The 21,480-nt window shown below is 41.4% G+C and overlaps 1 protein-coding gene across 2 annotated transcripts in view; it reads right to left on the bottom strand.

The window, feature by feature from the left end:
* Positions 1 to 13,008: 13,008 nt before the first annotated feature.
* LOC130169963 (transducin-like enhancer protein 1) overlaps positions 13,009 to 21,480 on the bottom strand; it is a 23,883-nt gene continuing 15,411 nt past the window's right edge. For both annotated transcript variants that reach the window (XM_056377027.1, XM_056377028.1), the window contains exons 11-20: positions 21,168 to 21,317; positions 20,884 to 21,022; positions 20,239 to 20,438; positions 18,551 to 18,627; positions 18,087 to 18,336; positions 17,152 to 17,399; positions 16,598 to 16,745; positions 16,296 to 16,446; positions 15,812 to 15,888; positions 13,009 to 15,364 (exon numbers count right to left, since the gene is read on the bottom strand). In XM_056377027.1, the coding sequence (XP_056233002.1) occupies positions 15,257 to 15,364; positions 15,812 to 15,888; positions 16,296 to 16,446; positions 16,598 to 16,745; positions 17,152 to 17,399; positions 18,087 to 18,336; positions 18,551 to 18,627; positions 20,239 to 20,438; positions 20,884 to 21,022; positions 21,168 to 21,317 (1,548 nt within the window). In that variant the 3' untranslated portion in view covers positions 13,009 to 15,256. The remainder of the gene's footprint in view (positions 15,365 to 15,811; positions 15,889 to 16,295; positions 16,447 to 16,597; positions 16,746 to 17,151; positions 17,400 to 18,086; positions 18,337 to 18,550; positions 18,628 to 20,238; positions 20,439 to 20,883; positions 21,023 to 21,167; positions 21,318 to 21,480) is intronic.

Below are 21,480 nucleotides of genomic sequence, written 5' to 3'. Positions count from 1 at the left end.
GTTGTAACATTATTAAAAAACAGGGATTATTCCCTCTCATTAGTTATTAAAGTGAGAGTGAGAATCATAGTTTACCCCAGAAAGGTTTATTATGCAATGAGATGTCTTTTAACCAAGTATTGGAGTTTAAAGGGGTTCGATACTATTGAATACTGCAAAAAGTGTTCCTCATATCATGAGACTGTGGTGAAAGGGCTGTACACATAACGTCTGTTTTCTTCTCGCCTTTACACCCACATACACACAGACATGATACTCTCCTCTGATCTCTGTTTTGATTGGATGTTTTCATCATGTAGGTCAGGAAAACTCATGCTCTCTCTGCTTTCAACACCCTGTACCTGCTCTCTTTGCATCTCACAGATCAGTCACCAGGCATTAGATGTGATTTGATTTCATTCTAATTTTCACTTGATTCGAGAGAAATCATCGCTGACAGAGAGAGCGCTTGAAAAAAGGGTGAACAGAGAGAATACAACATGAGTGAAACATCAGTGAAAGTGGAGAAGGAGATGGAGAAAGTCATGGTGTACAGGGAGGGGGTGGAGGTGGGATGATGAAACGCAGTTGCAGTCTGACCTTTGAAGAGCCGGTGGAAAATGTAGGGACAACTTCAAAAGAGCACCATGAAATATACAACACACCACTGCTGCTGCTGTCGCTTGAAATCCTCGTACCTCCAGGTGTGCTGTTTTTCAACTGGTTGTTTTCTCCTCGAGCTCACCTTTGATATTTTCCTTCACAGGTTGGACAAGCGTTGCTACCTCAGAAGCCCCTGTGAAATACGAGCTGTTGGAATACAGATTGTTGTCTTCTCGTCTCCTGAACTTTGGCTTTGTCAGACTGTTTTTATCTGTTGTTTGAAAGAAATATGACAGTGAATCAGATGTGTCTCTTCTTCTTTGCGTCTCCCTCCCTCTTTAAATCCATCTCTCCCTCCATCTCTTTCCACGCTTCACATCCTTCACTTGCCCTATCTGTGTCTCCACCTCCCCGTGCACTGCTGTGGATGTGTGTCTGTTCGTGTGCGTGTGTGTGTGTGTGTGTGTGTGTGTGTGTGTGTGTGTGTCCTGTCTCTTGATCTGTCCATCTATCTATCCTGTCGCTCTCTATTTAGTTTTTTTCTGTGTTCATGTGTGTGTGTGTGTGTGTGTGTGTGTACGTGTGTGTACGTGTGTGTGTGTGTGTGTGCGTGTGCGTGTTGTGTGTGTGTGTGTGTGTTGTGTGTGTGCATTTGCGTGCGTGGTTAATGCAGATGAGACAGTGATACATGATTTGCTGCGAGTCTTGCTGTCAGAGGACATCAGATCATCAACCACACACACACACACACACACACACACACTCTCATACACACATATGGAGGCAAACACACACATACATATGCGGGTACACACACCTACACACATATATACACACAGCGTCTGAGGAGATAAGGGAGTCTTTGAAGGTGGAAATTAGTTTTGGCGCCTGGCTGCTCCTGTCTTGCAGGTCATGTGACTAAATCCTCCAGTCACACCAACATAAACTGATAAGACAGCTACTCTGTGAGTGTGTATTTGTGTGTCTGCGCGTGTGTGTGTGTCCTGCTTGCTGTATGACTGTGCACATTTACCTGAGTGCGTGCATTGAATGTGTGTGTGTGTGTGTGTGTGTTTGTGCCTGAGTTTGCCTGTGTGTGTGTGTTTATAGATTCCATTTATCCAGTGTACGTCTCTTGTGGCAGGGCGAGGTAATTGGTGGCAGATAAACAGCGCTTAACACACACAGACACACACACACACACACACACACACACACACACACACACACACACACACACACACAGTAATCAGAGGGGATTTACAATGTGTAGTTTGGAGCCTAATTGCTCTTCAGGTCCCTGTGAGAGTGCTGCCAAAGCCATTAGCCGCTGCTATTCTCAGAGTATTCAGTGTGTGTCACTTGAGTGTGTGTGTGTTTGTGAGTGTTTGTGTGCATGTGTGTGTGTGTGTTTGGTCTCTTGAAAATGAGTGTGCACATCACTTCAGTGTATTTATGCATGTATGTGTGTGTGTTTTGTTTCAAGCATTTGTGTGTGTGTGTGTGTGTGTGTGTGTGTGTATGCTTGTTGTTCTGTGTGTATGTATGCCCTTATTTGCTTCTCATTGGTGCGCGAGTGCCCGTAGCTTTAGTGTTTTTTCTCGGGGACTTGGCTCCCCTCCAAGCCTGGAGAGCTAATTGGAATTAGAATAACATTCCTCAAAGGCCGCTCGTTTAGTGCCTGCGCTGAGTGCTAACGACAGAGTAGTGGGTGAGAGAGAGGCGGGAGAGAGCGCCCTAACGATCTGCGCTAACAATGTTTTATTCTGATTTTTAATGAGGGGTAATCACTCAGCTGGAGAGGAAGAGCAGTGTGAAAAAAAAAGAGAAAGTTGAGGGATGGATGGAGGAGGTGGTGGTGGTGGTGGAGGGGGAGAGAGGTGAGGAGGAAACAGTAATTATCTCCTCTCCGAGCTGTGAGTCACAGCCTGTCTTGCGGTCTCTCCTGAGGAAATTAGAGATGCACACTAACTGCCTTTATTCAGAGTCAGTGCTTCCTGACAGCACCTCGATAACCAAACAGAGGAGTCTCTGTCACTGGAGTCTCAAAAGAACAAACACTGCAGCCACCACTATCTGCTTCACTTTACCTGTGCTCCCTCTGAGACATGAATTTCAAATGTTACCTTAACCGATGAAAAGTCATGTAAAGAAACATTTCCTGAGTTTAACTAAATTGAACTACACGTGAAAGCAATTCCAGAAATTTACTTTGGTGCTGCGAGCAAATCCGCTGACCACATCAAAAGTATTGAAGCGAATTTATGATTTACAAAAAACAACCCCATAGGTTGTTGGTGCAAGCATCTTATACGACCCATAGTCATGTTTTATTGTTAGGTGGCATCTAGCAGCTTGGTGAGACAGCATCAGTCTTTTCGGCAAATGCCCTCAAACGACATGTTTACGTTCAAGTGGCAAAGCCCTCCAGTGGCTGTGGTAATTAAGACATGAGAAATGGAGGAAGTCAAGTGACGTTGTTATAAGTTGTGTCACAATTTCTTCACAGTGGCGTGACTAGGCTGTCCCGTTTCGAAGGCTCCTACAAATGTGGCCCTTCTTTTCCAATGGGTGGATCCTTCGTGGCCACTAATGAAAGCAAAAACCAACAGAGAGCCTGAGGATTACACTTTTAAATGTAAGTATTGGGTCTCAGCTCAGTTCCACAGTTAATGGTACAACTGTTGCTTGGTGACAGGAGCTGCGTTTTGGATGCAATGGTAAGGGCGTGCACGGCTTGTGATGCAAAGCGAAAATGCTCCGTAGACCAGACCGTCTCATTTCAGTTTGGTCTTTGCGATCTACAACGGCTACAAAGGACCCAACCTTCGTCCTCCGAAGGATGCCACCCCTGAATTGGGACACAGCTATAGAGAGACAAGGTCTGCACATGGAGGAGGTCGGGATGGATGAATGGGTCGACAAAACATTGGACTTTGACGCAGGAGACCGCCGTTTATCTCCAACCGACAGGCGACGTTGTTTCTTTTAACCACAACCACGATCAAACCTTAACCACACGTTTATTATCGTAATCATAACAATCAATGTTGTCCAACCTTAACAAACTACTTATTTTAACCCAAATCATGATCTTTCCAGAAACCTAACCAAGTGGTTTTTGTTCCCACACGTAACCAAACATCTACCATAGCAGTGTCAGTTAATCTGTGGCATATCATTTTTATTTTGTTTGTTTGTTTATTTTATTGCACTTGACCAAGGCTGGGTTAAGGTCGTGGCGTGGTTTAGCATGTAAAAGGTCAACAAAGCCCTGAAGCAGGTAACATGACATCTTGACTGTGGTAACATTTAATAGCAATCACTTCCCCGTCCGGCCAATGAACTAGATCAGTAATGAGACTATAAAGTATTGAACAATTAGGCTTTTTAAATCCAGGATCCCTCCAGGAAGCCACCTATTATTGATATACTGTGAACTCTCAAGATTTTTCACTCAGTCCAACTGAGCATTAATCAATATGCAGTAAAGAGGAGGGTGGAGAGAGGGGGGAAAAACAGAGCGAGGGAGAGGGCTTGAAAGAAATCAGATTTGCAAAACAGAGTGTGAGAATCAGTGTTAGAATACAGGAAGAGCTAAAAGACAAAAGAGAGAGGGCAGCCAAGGAGAGAGAGAGAGAGAGACATATGAGGCCTCAGAGAAAGAGAGAGCGAGCGATGGAGTGATATGGCATACAGCAGTAGTGGAGTGTGAAACAGATGCTGCTCAGCGGAGAGTGAGAGGCCAATGGAGCTTGCAGAATGCTTAGAAAGGGCAGAGGCTGAATCAATTCACACACGGACACACACATAAATCTACACTATCTGTGCATGTGTGTGTGTTTGTGAGAAGTGGGAGGAGTGGGTGTGAGAAGAGTGAAAAATGGAGAGAGCAGGGGAGGGGGAGAGCGAGGTGAGTGATAGTGGCAGGGGAGAGATAGAGGTGGAGATGGATCAGGAGAGAGATGGAGGCTGATTATCGCTGAGCACTGACAGGGTAAAGGCCCCCTGGGTGTGATGGTACCACACACACATTTTACACACAAGTAAACACACGAGCTTACACACTCACCCACAAAGTGATGGAGATGGAGCTGCCAGAGTGTAATACAGTTAAACCCCCATTTTTTTCCACCGCCATCACCACTGAACGCCTGTGCTCACTCTCTCTCCTTCACCCCCCCCACCACCACCACCACCACCCCTCACCCCCCCCCCAGTCCCCTGTCCCCCATGTTAGCCTTGTTTCTGTCTCTCCTCCCCTGATCATATTCAACTCCCAGCCTAATTCTCAGTCTAACTCTGCCTCCAACGCCCTCACCTCCTCTCCATCCCCAGAAATCCCCCTCTCTTCTCTTCTTCCTCCTCCTGCACCTCGTCCTCCCCTCCCTCCCTCCCTCCCAGCCTCCCCCACTTCTCTCCTGGTTACTTTATCATAGCTTCTCTCCACATGAGGGGATTCTCCGGACCCTCGGAGCAGAAAATGGAGGCTAGTGGAGAGAGACAGCAAGAGATAAAAAAAAGAAATCACACTGGCAAATATGTTGCACAAACCCACATGTGCACATACAGTACATACATTCAAAATGCTGCTTTTCACAAGGACAAAATTAGCATTTGTTTATTTTACCATAACTCTTATCATTATGATTATGCTCAGCTATCATCATCATCCTCGTGTTCAGCATTACGATCATCAGATGTGATGCCTAAAAAACTGTTCTACACTGAATATTTAGTGGAAAGAAAAACACAATTTCAAGCCTTAACTGTTGCTCAACACATACATTTCACATTAGTCATAGCTCTGAGTAACGCCGTCACCTTCAGCAAGATCATTGTAATGAATTTGTTCATCCTCCGAAACAGAAAATGACAAATGTAAAATCAGTAATATCCAAAACAGGTCTAAGAGTCTACAGCCATGCTAACAGCTCTGTGGGGCTGTACTGAGACACAACTGTGCTTTGAGCTAAATGCTAACACAATGACAATGCTAACATGCTAATGCTCAGCAGGTGCAATGTTTACCACATTCACCATTGGCTCTAAACACAAAGTACAACTGGGGATGATGGGAAGGTGAGTTTTTTTTTTCAGGTATTTGGTCATAAACCAAAGTACTAACCAAGACCTGATGATTTAGAAAAGTAATTCAAATTAAAATTAAAAAATAAATGTCAGAGCTAAATTTCATTTAAATCCAAATCCATTCAACAGAAAATACTTCACTTAAAAGCACATATGTCAAGCTTATGGTAGCAGCAGAGGAAAAGTCAGAGGATCACCAAACTCCTTAGGATTCATCCTCTGCACATCCAGGATATTTGTACCAAATTTCAGGGCAATCTACCAAAAAGTTGTTGGGATATTTCAGTTTAGACCAAATTGGTGGACAGACCAATGTTGCCATGTGGAGAGCCACCCCCCAATAGCAGGATTAAAAAGTGATGGATGGATTTGGTATTGATCAATAAATGTGGCATTGATTCTCTTCAATGCAATTATTGATTAAATTTTTTTAAAAACCTACCAATTTAATTTTCATATATATGAGGTTTCCTGCAGAGGGATTTGAACGTTACCCAAGTTTCAGTTAACATCACACAGCAGAGGCAGACATTATTCAGTTTTATTGTTCAATAACAATTCCTCAATTTGAGATTTAATACAAAATCTCAAACACATTTCCTTGTCTTCATGTTGCAACTTTTCTTTTCCTGCACATTTATGTCCACAGAGGCAAAGCAATCTGAAAATACCCAAAAGTAAAACAGTTGGAGTACGGTATTTAATAGTCATTATGATTATAATCATGATGAGGTACAGACTGGCTGTCTGGAGAACATTTCGATAGTTATGCACCTTTCATCTACAGCCTGTGTGTTTTTCCATTTAACTGTGAGAACGAGACATTGGGTTTGTCTGACTCTGTAGATTGACGCCTTTAGAGTAAAATAAATGAAACAAATGGTGATGTTTCATAGTCTGACAAAAGGACAGGATGGGGGACAAACAGACTTTTATCAGAAGAGGAGGATTATGGAAATCAGGTTGTGATCTATGGTGCGGTAATCCTTGCCGCAGCGAGCAATCCCATAAAAAGTGTTAGTGAGATTAACCAGCAGATTAGCCACGTAGCCACGCACATATTTAACTGATTAAAACCCTTGAAAATCCGGACACTGGGGAGGACCCACACCGTTTAGGATCTGTATCCGCTGTTAGCTCTTTCCTGCGGCATAATTATGGAACATTTTGTGTGTTGCTCTTTGCGTGTGTGTGTGTGTGTGTGTGTGTGTGTGTGTGTGTAGTCATAGAGCCAAGGCTAAAAGAATAAAGATAGGGGATTAGCATGGCCCAGAGGGTGACAAAGGATGTTTCATTTCCTTTTGTAGCCTGATGATTGATGAGAAAGTTTCTCATTCCTTTTTTTTTCAAAATATTGTGGAGTATAAATTTAGCGTTTGGGATCAAAAGTGAGACACCTTGTGACAATCAATGTCTCTGATCAGCAGAGCCTGGTTTACATATCTATCAGATGGGTGATCAATAGATGATTTCAATCCCAAGGGTAAAAAAAATCCTGGAGCTGTGTGTCTGAAAAATTTTCTGATCACTTCCACCACAGCTGTTATTGTGCAAAAACTAAGCTCAGTTTAGACTCATAAATCACAATTATTGAAAGAACACATGTTGCTGTAAGATACACAAAAATAAACGTAAAGTTCATGTAGTTTGATTAAAGGACACAATTGGGATTTCACTGGACACATACAAATTAGAAAAATAGATGGAGTACATCTCATTGTTGTATACAGTACATACAGTACTCCAGATGTGAGTTAGAGAGTAGCAGATTGAATCCTCCTGGATCTTCACTGTATTCAAGAGGAACTAGCGATATAATACCCTGTGGAAAAATGGGATTATTTTTCAGAGACGCTGCTCTACAGAAAGACAGAGCTCTATGTGGAATCATCGACCACCGAGAAACCTTTTTTTTTTTTTGCTCACAAGCCTGTGGAAAGGTATTATAAAAAATGTCATTATACTAAAAACCCATTCACTGTGTGGAAAACATTTCTTCTTCTTTGAACCTTTGACAGATCAAAACGGGACAAACTCTGCACATTATATCCATAAGGGACCCACATACAGTACATGACAACAAGCAGATATTCTTTGACTAAAATCCTAATTTGACTGTAACTCTGTGGCGATGCTTTGATGAAGATGTGAGCTGGAGGCTCTTTTGTGCACGGAGTTTGCCTCTTGACAGCTAAATATGACGCAGCGTTCTCTGGTGCTCTTCTGACTAAATGAGGCTCGTTCAGGATGGAGTTCTTAATTAAGACTTAGTTTCTCTGGCAGGGAACATTTCAGCAGCTGCAGCTTCTCTGCAAAGGGGTTTGGCTGATGTGTAGCTACTGGTGGAGATTCGTGTATGTGTGCGCGTGTGTGTCCGTGTGTGTGTGTGTGTGTGTGTGTGTGTGTGTGTGTGTGTGTGTGTGTGTTTTCACTTAAACTGACAGTCAGCTTCAGGTGAAGATGCATATTAAAGATGGAAAAGCCTCACTCACTCACTCTCACACACACACACACACGCGCACACACACACACACGCACACACACGCACACACACACACACACACACACAAACCTTTATCTCTGTCCTATTGAATAACTCTCTGATGCTTTCCATATTCCATGCGAGGGATTATTACAGCTTACCCACAATCCCCAGCAGCTGATTATCCTGCATGTTGACAGGACAGAATTGTGCTATCGGCCTTGTGCAGCAGTCGGCTGTGTGTGTTTCTGTGTGTGTGTGTGTGTGTGTGTGTGTGAGAGAGGGAGAAAAAAGCATACTGTATTTAATGTGTGTGTGTGTTTGTTTAGTGTTTGTGTGTGAAAGAAGAGAGAGAAAAGTAAAGATTTATTCTGCATTTATATGTGTACGAAAGAAGGAGAGAGGAAATTATTTTCTTCTTATGTGCGGGTGTGCATGTGTGTGAGAGGAAATTACTTTGTGTGTGCGTGTGTGTGTGCGTGTGTGTGTGTGTGTGTGTGTGTGTGTGTGTGTGTGTGTGTGTGTGTGGTAGTGCGCAACCAGGCAGGTGTTTGTGGTTGATACCTGCGGCTCCAGCGGTGCTGATCACCTCAGCATGGCACCTCACCTTGGGAGGGAGACAGCTCTAAGCTCATTAGCACAAACACACACACACACACACACACACACACACACACACACACACACACACACACACACACACACACACACACACACACAGGTGCAAAACACAGTGGACTACCTGGGGAGGTTGGTGCAAAAACTGGGAAGAAAGGAGGAAAAAAGCAAATAAGGAGGAGAGGAGTTTGCCACATAAAAGATAACCAGGGACTTGCAGAAAACAAAGTGAAAGATGAGTGAGGGAGGGAGTGCGGGGCCTGGAGGGACAAAAAGAGAAAAGAAATAAGAAAAGGAAAAAAAAATCTTGCTAGACAAAGGCTTTGAAGGAAGGTAGAACAGAGGGAGGAGGGAAACATAAATGAGGCTGAGAGGAGGACTAGAGAAAGGAGGAGAAAGGAAAAGAGGAGGAGGAGGCTTGAAGACAGCATAACAGGATGTAATGGTTTTAAAGGCCTGGTTTTATTCGTGCTGGCAGCTGCTGCGCTCTCGTTATCCCCTACTCGTATTTGTGTGAATTCAATTTAATCTGGGTGTATTGTAGCTTGTCTTCCTTCTACTGTTCCGCTCCATTTAAGTGATGTCCACAAACTCAGTGAAGAAAATTTAAACAGCGTAAGAAGGATGGCGAAGCCTAACTTTCGCTGTGGTTGGTGAAAAAGTACATAACACTTCTACAGGTTTAATCCAGTAGCAGCAAAATCAAATCAGTCAGTTAATAATATTAGCCACCTAGGATATCTAAATAATCTACATTTTATACATAGTATACTGTCAATTATCAATTTAAAGCTACACTCAATATTTTTATGGTAAGAATGGATTAAATGACTCTGTAGTTCCTCTCAGCTCTAAAATGTTTTGGCAGATTTGGTTGTTTTGATTTTCCAGCCCATAACTTTACGATTTGGTTCATTCACGCTGCTCTTACAGGGATTGTTTTTTCTGCCACAGCAAGGAGCCATTTTCAGCAAAAACACTGTGATAAACCCACTTTACACCAGCGGCTCAACACCAAACAGCTCACAGAGAAAGTTAGAGACCAGCTGATGAACGTATCGGACACTTGTCAGCTAAAGCGCCAGATATTTTCCACAGGAGTTGGTAGAGACCAAAAACAGAGTTTAAAGAAAGAGTAAATATTGGACTCCAAATGAATTATTTTGTTGCTGGATGTGTAAATATTTATTATTATTTTTTATAATTATCATTATTTGTTTACAGCTTTTTGTGCTTCCCTTAGTGGCCAAACAAATCGTAATTCTGGTTGTAAACAACAAAAACTTTAAAAGACATATTATTGTTCAACAATCATTTATGTTGGGGTGCGTGTATATTATTAGTTATTTTGTGATGAGGTGTTGAAATTACGTATTTTTATTTAATCCACACGGACACGCAGAATTTATTTTCTACTTAAGTTTCACAACATTTTATTTATGTCAGTCTTTACCAATAAATGTCTCCAGACCATTTGGAACAAATTAAACAAATAACGACGAATGAAAATTAGATAAAATGGTGCCGCTAATAATATACACACTCCATCACACAATCAGGTGTGTTTCCTGATTTGTCTGGATCGATCCCCAATAATAAATAACTAGTAGGAGTATGAACCCAAATTCTTATAACTATTTTAAAACTCCTCCTTAAATCCTAAAATAGAGCAATTTGAAAGTGAAAAAAGCCTGAAATGTCACTCTCTTGTCCTGAACTGGTCCTCATAAAAGTAGGAATACACGTATGCTCACATCCATACTGTACACATAAGCTGAGCAGTGGGAAGAGAGCACCTTTTTTGTGTGGCGTTGAGATAAATAGGATTAGGGATTTGGGAGATTTAGGGGGAATAATCCATCTGTGTATCGGAGAGAGGCAGCAGCGGTGATGATCAAAAGAGAATGCTGTGATTCAGAGCTCAGAAATCTCTGGATAGACTGAAAACTTGGAGTGACATTTTCTCCGTTTTTTTTCTCCAAGGATCAGCTTTCATTTTGTCACTGTGACTGCTGTAATTGCCATATAATCACCTCATACAGTACAACGTTGTGTATGTGTGTGTGTTTGTGCAAGTGTCTGTGTTTGAGACCCATGGATCCACAGAGAATTATATATTCACAGTAATTAATCAGATTTACAGTTTACATCAGGGAAGAGAGAGAGTGCTAGTCTGTTTGTTGTGGGTGTTAGTATTAAGCAGGGGATTGGACTTGGTTATTTAACACACAGTTGATTTGAACAGCTGCTCTGTTCTGCTACTATCTATACCTCCATATCAATACCACATAGGAGAAAAAAAACAATCCACAAAACTCTACACACCAGTACCTTCACTTTTCTGCACACTGACACATCCCTGGTTGGTTGAGTGAGCCGCCCAGCTTCTTCATTCTTCACCTTTACCCACTTAATGCTATTCAGGGCCATAAGAGGCTGGAGCTGAAACAGGGCGCGGTGGCTAGACAGCAGAGAAACACCATAGACATCGTCACCTGTTTTCATAGGGCAAACAGAGATGCAGTGCATTAACTGGAGGAACCTGAGAAGCCTGTGTAAATGCAAGATTTGCAATGCAAGGTGTAGATTTTCTTAGTCTGTGACATTCAGGAAGGCGCGTAAACCTTACTACTGAGAAAATACACAACACAACACAACACACTGAATGATCAGTACCTCGACCTCCGGCCCACACATCCTGCAGAAACTCTAACTGGCATGTGTTCTTGAACCAAAACAAACATGGATGACAACTAAGATGGACATAGCCTTCTTGACGTCACCCATGAGTTTCTGGAGAGTTGTTTTGAAGCTCAGAGTGAACTGCTCCACCGTTGCCATCTTGGCAGTGTCTGACTGTCTATCTCCCGGGTAATCCAAAAATGAGCAAAGAGGTGGGGTGTGTGTGTGTGTGGAGCACGCCCTCGATTATGTATAACTTTAACAAAATTTAAATTGGAAAGTTATATAAAAATTCACCCCCCCGTACAGCTGTAGAGACCAAAAACCAAAAGTTGGACATTTTAATATGGGAGTCTACGGGGATTGACTCGCTTTTTAGAGCCAGCCTCAAGCGGCCGTTCAAGGAAGTGCAGTGCAGTTTTTTGGCACTTTAGTTTTGGCTTCATCTTTCAGCCGCAGAGGTTACCACTCAGTCGTCAGTCAATCACAGGGGCTGCTCAATAATAAACAGCCCAGCAGCAAACCACTACACATGAAGCTGGATACTTCCAAGCTGCCTACACTCAAGCAAAACTCATTCAGTCAAGTTGTGGGCTATGTCAAGTGGAGTCATACACATTAATACAGGTTTGATTCTATTTAGGTACATTTTAGCCCTTCACTATTTAAGTGAAGTATAAATCCAGTCATACATACATACATTGTGCAGGTTCATATACAAGACACCTTCCAATCATGTGATGCAATCTGTTCACCTCTAAATGCAAAATATGACCTGCAACACATCGTAAGTGTAAGTAACGTAAAATATGTAAAGAGCTATACTTAACTTTTAGCTATCAAAATGTGTATGGTGTCATATATGATTTGCAGAAGACACAAAAATTGACAATACCACTCTCCAGGGTCGTGTTTTGCTTCATCTTGCAATGCTGTAATTAGCTATAACATTATAGCTTAGGATGTCAACGACGTGATGAGCAAACAGGATTCAGGGCTGAGCCAGTGTGGCTTTGGTCTGTGGCAAAAAAAAAACAAAGGAAACAAGCAAATTTGGTGATAAGATTCAGAATAAAACAAGCTAAGAATTGAAGTTGCCTATTAAGAACACACTGATATTTCTACTAATGCAAGACTTGTTTCATTTATCTCGACTTCATCAACACAAATCACTCCACCCTTTTGTAAATACCAGATCCCACCAACTGACCCATTTGCATTTTTCTCAGATTTTGGTATTACCTGAAAACATCAATAATTTTCAATAAATCAGCAAGATATATGATTTTATTTTAAATGAGGGGAGCCATTATCCTCTCCTAGCCACCGAGCCGTTGTTTAGAGTTTCAATAATACATAGCTTGCGTGAGGGAATCATGAGGAAGGGTCACCCATCGAAGTTTTATTTTCAAGTCTGGAATATTCTGTTTACGAGGCTGATTCTTAAAACTTTGAGCTTCCAACACCTTTATTTATAATGGATCCAAAAGATTTGATCAGTGAACATCCGAATGTGTTCTCGTATCAACCCAGAAAGTCAAAGACCACTTCAGTTACAAAAAACACATTTATTGTCTAGACATTTCCATCATTATAGATTAGCTAGCATTAAGACCATTTAGTATTTCTCCTGATTAGACGTTTCTTTTCCATGTAAAAGACGTACAAAAAAAGTTGTTATTTCTAAAGCATGTCCTGTAAGAAAAAAAACATATATACATTTTTACAAACATTCAACAGACAAAAATAGATTTAAAAAAAAAAACCTAAGCACAAAGTCATGAAATTAATTTGTTTTAAATGGCTGACACTGACTGATTCCTTCCTGTACCCACGCTACCCTCCTCGTTAAGACAATCTTGACAAATAATTTAATCCCGTTTGCAGTCCTAAAATCTTTTTTGTAAAGTGGAAAAAAGCATTTTACTTTTCTAGGGCATTTAGCCAGTCTCCCTGTTTGAACAAAACTTTAACAAGTGACAATATGTGGAAAAAATGTAATTTGTTTAGTGAATATGGTACAGGGGATTTTCAATAAATACAAGATTAAATGACATGTTAAGATAGTCTTAGTTGGTCCCTGTATACGAAGCGTGGTTAACCATCCATACAGTAAGACATCATGTGTTTCAAAGAGTGATAAAGGCAGGGTCAAGGTGAATTTACAACAGTTAAGACAGTAACAAAATGGGTTGTTATTTAATTTCAAATTAAGGGAAAATAATTAATTTGAGACCATTCTTGTTAATTAATATGACCTCAACCAGTGAGCTTATTGTAAAAGAGACCACAAACAAATGAAATGCATTAAAATGAAAAAGCAATCTGTAAACCTGAAACTATGTTCAGAGTCTCTGAGATGTTAATTCAGTAGTGTGAAACCCCATCAGCATGTGCAGTTGATGACAAACACTAAAGCTGAAGAAACAGAGTGTAAAGGGCCAAGAAATGAACAAAATAAGTTACACTATGAAGGCTCATGTTGTTCCCCCCCTTTTCTTTCTCCGTGTTTTGAAACCACTTCAAAATTTCAGTCAATATTCTGGAGACTTCAGAATTTGTGGAGTTAAGTAGAAGGAAATTATCTGTTGAAACAGACACTAGAAAAAGGAGAACCAGTGGAATTTGAGGGTTAATTCTATCTCTCAAACTTTCTTCTTCCAGGTTCCAATAATTGGCTTTTCAACCAGCATCGTAAGGAATAGAGGAGAAATAAAAAAGAAGAAAACAAGCCGCCTTTTTTCTGACCCGGAGTTAAGCCTTCTGTAACAACATTTAGAGTGTATTTTTCCTGTTTCTGAAGCTTATTTGGTTTGATAAGTTAATTTTTATCCATATAACAGAGGACTTTAAATTCTTTTTGGTGGCACCTGAAATGGGTATGAATTCAGAAAAAAGTACTGTGCCTCATGAGGATCAAATAAACCCATCACATAAGTTCACAGTAGCATGATGCTAGTCCACGAGGCCTTCAGTATGCTTAAAAAGTACTGTACTGCATGTTTTACTTAAGTACTGTGTGTCTACAAAGTGTGTAGGTGGACAGCTACCACTACAGTGCAGTTAGTGAGGATTGGACTTACTGTTAAGACAGAAAAGGTACTTTTCAGACAGTGTAGGCGTATCAGAACAGAAAGCTGACGTTTTAAGGTCAAAGAGTCAGAGCTGAAAGATAAACAGGCTGTGAGCATTATCTGTCTAGAACAAAATGCAAAGCAACATGTTCTGCATTCATAGTCTATAAAATGTTCATCTATCTGTTCCTCTTCTGTTGCTTCTCCTCCTTTGTCTCTCCAAAAATTCTGTCCAGCTTCTGCTCTTTCCATCTGCCGTTTGTTTACACATTAAACCCCCTGGTCCTCTGGTCTGAGTGTTCGTTCTAGGGTCTGGCCCATGGTCCTAACACTGGATCAAGTGTTTTAATATCTGATGGTCCGTACAGTGTTTTCCAGTAGAGCTGGTTCCAGTCAAAACAACGCAGAGCCCCCTTCAGTACGGTCATTGTCTGGTCCCTTTAACTGATCCCAATGCGGTCCATAGCAGAAGATCCAAATAATAGTTCCTGTCCTCCATTAACATACAGCCTCTCCAGCTGATAGCTCCCGGTTGATATGGAGTCATGGATACAGGCACAACACATATGTGCAGTAAAATGCTTCTCTCCTTTTTGTGTCTCCTCGGCAGGTGTAACAGAAAAAATGATGTGCCATCAAGGTCACTCTGGCTCCATGGGAAAATTTCTAGAAACATATCAGTGTATGTGGAGAAAAAACAGATGTCCTTGGTTTTCTTTTCATATATTTAGTAGATGACCTCGTAGACAGTGGCCTTCTTGTCCCCTGAACCCGTGACGATGTACTTATCGTCCACAGATATGTCACAGCTTAGCACCGAGGATGATTCTTTAGACTGAAGAGAAAGAAAGAAATACAGAATGGAAAAATGTAAAACTATGCTCTTAGAAAATAAAATTATGTCTTGGGTGCAGTCGCTATCATAACATGCTTGATAGCAGATATACAGAGATACATGCTGATGCACCACATGAGCCAGGATGTTGCCACACTAAAACCAATATTTCACTGCATGTTCCAACAGCGGCCATGATGAACATTGCAACTTTCTTGTGTATCAGAAACTGTAAATTGATATTAGAGAGTGCTCTTTTTGAGGATAATGCCATGAAAATTTCATGGCATCCACTCATTCATTGCATTGATGCAATGCAATACTGGTGGAAATCCAGTCTGTCTGTTACAGTCTGTTAAAGCTAAGAAAGTAACTTAGCAAGTAGCAGATTTTTCTGTTATCTACGTTAATTTTTATATAATGAATGTGGTGATCTGTTGTTCCAACCTGGAATATGCTGGCTCCATACGGTGTTCTCCATGCATTCAGTAAATTATCCTTCCCTGTGCTCACAAACCATTTACCTGGGGAAGAGACAAATACAAATGTACACAATAAGCACAAAGGAAAACAATGACATAATCAACAAGATATGGTTAAACAGTTAAGAATACAATAGACAAAAACATTTAGAAAGGTAAAATATAAGTAAATCCACTAAAGTATCCTGACAACCGAATGGTTAAGGTGCCTAAAACGTAAGTGCAAAGACCACACCACTGTATCTCTTCCCTTGTTTCCTATATGCCTCTATACTGTCCTATTTAATAAAAGGCAAAAACACAACTAGGTCATGGAGCTTTCACAACACATTTTAAATCACTAACTTTAAAGGGAATTGTTTTAAGATAGACCACAAAACTAGTAGTGAAAAATGAATTAAAAAGGGATGAGACATAATAGGCCGAGATCAAGAAAGCCAGTCTCTTACCACAATAAGCAAACTGCAGTGAGAGTACACAGCTCTCATGTAGATGAAGCTGGTATTTGTCAGGCTTGGTGACATGAAGGACCTCAACGTTGCTGCTTTCCATTCCCACAGCCAGCCACTCTCCTGTCGGACAGTAGCCAAGAGAGAAGATCTGGGCAGAACACATAGGAATTATTACTTGAGTTGTATTAGCATTGAGTATTTGACCGTGTGCAAAAATTTAATTCAGTCTTACTGCGGACTCTACTTTTCATAAAAAAGGGTTAGTCGATGAAACACAGTTTGCTGATATGAGTGTGCACCTGTGATGTAAAGTCATGCTGCTGCAGCTGCCGTCCCTCTCTCAGATCCCAGGAGCGGACAGTGTTATCGAGGCCTCCGGTCCACAGCTTGGTGCCATCGTTGGAGATGTCAATACAGCTGGCTCCATCTGTGTGGCCCTGGAACTGCCTGCAGGATACACACATACATTCTGAGGTAAATAAAGAGAGAAATGTTTAAACAAAGACACCAGGAATCAGGTTGCCCAGGCAGTTGGTATGCATCACAGACAACCAAATGTGAAGAGCTTACAGTATTTCTCATCAGCAGCCACTCTTGTAGAACTATTGCTCAAAATTGTGCCTCTTGGTGCTACAACTTGTAATCATAAAAAGGTTAAATCAGCCAGGGCTGAGGGTCCGCTAATTAAGGAAGGTCGGTATTGAGGTTAACAGGTGGTTGGAGAACCGATGCAGTAATTGAAGATACACTGTAGATGAATTCAACTGAGCAACATATTTGTATTAATCTTCTGCAAAAAACCTTTTTCCATCTTTTTATTATAAAAGCGTACAAACAACCAAGTCTCTCTTACCTGACAAGTGTCTGGTTGTGTAAATCCCAGACTGCGATGTTACCATCACTGCAGCAGGAGAAGCAGACTTTGGAGTCTGGACTGATGGCCAGAGCGTAGCATGCTGGTGCTGATGATGTTAACTCTGCCTTGATCCTGGGAGTAGGCGTGGCCAAATCCCAGATTGACAACGTACTCGCCTCACCTCCCACTATCAGTGTTCGACCATCAGGGAGGAGGCGACAGGAGCGGATGTAGTTGTCTCGGTTCTGGTTTAGTAGGCACAAAAAATATATACTTAATATTTTTGCATATATACACAAATAACTGTATTTTTCATAGATACGTTTAAAAATTAATACAGACATGCGAAGACTGCAGAAATTTTGATTTTTAATAGTTATGATAAACAATAACAAAAACATACACCTCATCTCAATCCAATCAGATGCCATTGTATTCAAAACCTTTGGCAAATTACATGTTTTTGTGAAAAGAAGTACATACATACATCATACATGCCGTAAATGAGCCTGTTGCACGGTTATTTTTCATTTCATGAACTTAAAAAACAGGAAACAATTAACAGTAAGTTTGGGTGCCGTAAGTACTTAGTAACTGCCCTTTGCAAAATGTTAAGCATGGGGGTGGAAATATTCCACTTTGTGGTTGTGTGGTGGCCAGTTAGAGGGAAAAGGGATTCACAAAATAGGAAACTGAAACTCACAAGAAGCTGGTTTCTACAGCAGGATCTCAAAATCCACCATGAACTACTTCAAGAAATACAAATTGCCAAAGGCAGGGTTACTATGTACTGACTTAGTAGGGCGCCTATACTTTTGCATATGCCCCAATAATTGTTTTGTTTTTTTTGGTATTTAAATTTGACCAAAACTTTGCATACAACTGGATTTTTTTACTGCATATTCGTCCTACAAACCCTCCACCTCACTCACCAGACAGTCAAGCTGGGACACGGGGCTCTTGTTTCCTGGGTGACTAATGTCCCAGACCTTGACGCATCCCTTCCCTCCTGTGTAAACGTGTCGGGTGGGATTACTGATGGTAACGGCGCACACCACCTCTCCATGGTTCAGTGTGTTGATCTGACGGGCATGGCGAGGGATCCCTGGGCCCACCAAAGCATCCGGGGGGAATGGCACCGGCTGCATCTGTCCATCGGCCGCCACATGAAAAGAGTAGGCACTGATGATACAGAGAATGAGAGCAGGTTAAGCATGGATATAAAGATGGAAGAGGAGGGGGGCAGAGAATGCAGAAAAAGTTCCAAGGATGAAAAAAGAGGTGGGAAGTAGTAGAAAAAATTAGATTTTTTCTGAAGAGAGGTTTTTCTAGGACACCGACGGGGCAATGTGAGCAAACGGTCCTCAAACATACAAGCAGCCGCAAACACACTTACGGTTTGCCGCCGGGAATTCCTGTCAGACTGGGAGGCATTCCAGGAACTCGCATATGAGGATGAGGATCAAAACCAACCTTGAGGAGAGAACACAGACATTTTATGATCACAGTGCAAACACATGCCCATGGGCATTGGCAATATGCACTCAGGTCAATACTAACCTGTGGAACAGAACACAAACACTCATGAGCACAAAGCAAACAGACACCCTTGAGCACACATACCCTCCGAATCTGAATGACAAGTATAAGAGTCAGCAAACACACAGAGGTAGAGCTGTCAGTACTTGTGCCCCGAGTCCAACACACACACACACACACACACACACACACACACACACACACACACACACACACGCAGCTGGTGAGTACACAACCTGACTTTCTATCAAGTGTTGCCCAGACACAGACACAGCTGTGATTCTACTAAACCTATTTAAACAGTGTAATGAACACTATGCAAATACAGCCAAGAGTGATGAGGTGACTGAATGTAATGCACACCAGCACACCCACTGTATAAATACTATCACACAGACAAGAGAAATACAGCTGTATAACTATTGACACTTTCCACACTTTGTAATATAAAATATACAATGCTTATAAAAAGCATTCACAACCCTTAACTTCTCAACCTTTCATTATTATAAAATACTGAATTACAGTGGATGTTATTCTGATTTTCAACACTCAACAGAAAAAAAGACTTTACATAAAAGTAAAACTGTCGAAGTAAATATTCTTTGAATAAATCTAAAATAAATAAAATATGATTACTGGTTACAATATAATTAACTTCATAAAAATTCACTGTGGCAGCCAATTGTTTTTAGAACTTCCGTAAGTTGGATGGAGATTGCCTGTGTTTAATCAAAGCATGACAACTGATTTTAATTTAAATTTCTGGAAGGTAAACTTATTGCAACTGGTGCAGCCATTAGTCACTTTCCTGGCAAAAGTGACATTATGAAAACAAAAAATTAATCAATCTGCTGCAAAGTTACTGAAACGTACGACTCTGGGGAAGGCTACAACATCTCCAACACACTGGATTTTTTCCTCAGAGTAGTGCAAGGTCATAAAAAAATGAAAAGAACATAGTACAGCTGTAAATCTGCCTGGAGCAGGTTATAAGGTTTCATGGCTGAGTTGTGAGTGCTGTGCATACAACTGTTGCCCGGGTGCTTCAGGGAGAACGGCAAAGAGGAAGCCACAGTTGATAAAACTCACATGAAGGCAGTAGAAGGCATGACTTTTAAATTCACTCTGTTCTGTTCCCTCATATTACCATGCAGCTTCACAGAGCCTGAGAACTTCTACAAAATAGATGGGATAAAAACTGAGGTGTCTGATACCAGCCTATCTTCACAGAGTCACAGCTATAAGTCCTGCCAAAGGAGACTCTACGAAATATTGTCCTGACAGAGGTGAATACTTACATAATTAATAATTTTGAGCTTCATATTTGTACGATTTATTTCACAATATTTCTACTGATTAGGGTTCAAGAAAGCCTAATTACTTCCACTGTTCAATATTTTAACCACACTGACATATGAAAATGTCAAAAAGTCTTATATTCAGTTAACTGCTTATGCTGATTTGATATTTTGCAGAGGCTTTCTTTGCACACGAATATAAAATGTCATTTTGCCAAAACATAAATCACCATTTTGCACTCACCATGGGTGAACGGCCATATGCAGCCACAGCGGCTGCAGCAGCAGCACTCATCTGAGGTGACATGTTGTGTAGTCCAGCAGCATAGGCCGCGGCCCCGGCTGCACCCGCCAGCTCCCCATTCATACCTGCTGCATGGGGCAACATGCCAAATGCACCCGGGTACGGGCCTGGTACAGCAAGGGGTGTCCGCAAACCTGCAGCTGAGGATGAGAGGGAAAGAAATAGTAAGACGCATAAAAAGCTGGTAACAACTAAAAGGGCATTCAAGTTCAACATCCCTTAAATACCTAAGAACACAAACCTTGAGAAGTAAATAGAGATTTCTGACTGAAACTATGATTGATGGCAATCAGATTTATCGTTCCTATAAAGCAGACTCCGGGGAGCTGTAGACATGCATGAGATTTTTCCAAAGTAAAAGGTGCGCCATTAAACATTGGTGATCAAGCCTTAAAACAACAGTTCTTTTGGAAGCAGGAAAAGTAAGTCCTGCATGATTTATCCAGAGCCCTTTGATTTTTGTGATAATTGTGAATTTTCCTGGAGACAAGAAAAGACAACTCAATACCCTCTGGCAAAAATTAAAATATTAAAATAACACAATCTATCATATCATTCAATTACAAATGTTTATACGGGGCTTACTAGGTGGATGTGGTATCTCCATGGAGGGGGGTTTGGATAGACTTGGCCGAATTCCAGGTGTGGAGCTCGGACCAGGGGTGGAGTCACCTCTAGGTGTGGGGGTGCTTGACTTTAGCCCAGGTGTGCCTGCCTTATCTCGCTGCCACAGAGAGAGAGAGAGACACTTCAGAAATACACAAGAATGTAACTACTGACATATGTATTCGACATCTATCGATCCATCCACCTAGTTTATCCAACTATATGCTAAAAATCTGAAAGATATTTGTCTTATCCATCCCTACCATTGCCATCTCTTTGGACTTGAGGGAGGAGGAGCTAGCGGATGATGCAGTAGAGGCTGGACTACAGGGGTCTTTCTTGAGAAGACGTGCTTTATCCAGGCCGTTCTCTCTAGGTGAGGGGAGAGGTGTGCCACGAGGAGAGGCTGGATCCTGGTGAAGGGACAAGGATTCGATGAACTACCATAACTAACTATAAAAAAATCACTGTACAAAAGTGATGTTGGCCATTTTCCTAGATAGAACATTTCAGTCCCATGGACAACTGTGAATATATTATAGTCAATTCATAGAACGACATCCCCCACACACTACT

This window comes from Seriola aureovittata, chromosome 5 (genome assembly GCF_021018895.1).
Source record: "Seriola aureovittata isolate HTS-2021-v1 ecotype China chromosome 5, ASM2101889v1, whole genome shotgun sequence".
Classification (NCBI taxonomy): domain Eukaryota; kingdom Metazoa; phylum Chordata; class Actinopteri; order Carangiformes; family Carangidae; genus Seriola; species Seriola aureovittata.
Note: the sequence above shows the minus strand (reverse complement) of the source record. Positions and strands in the feature narration are given on the sequence as shown.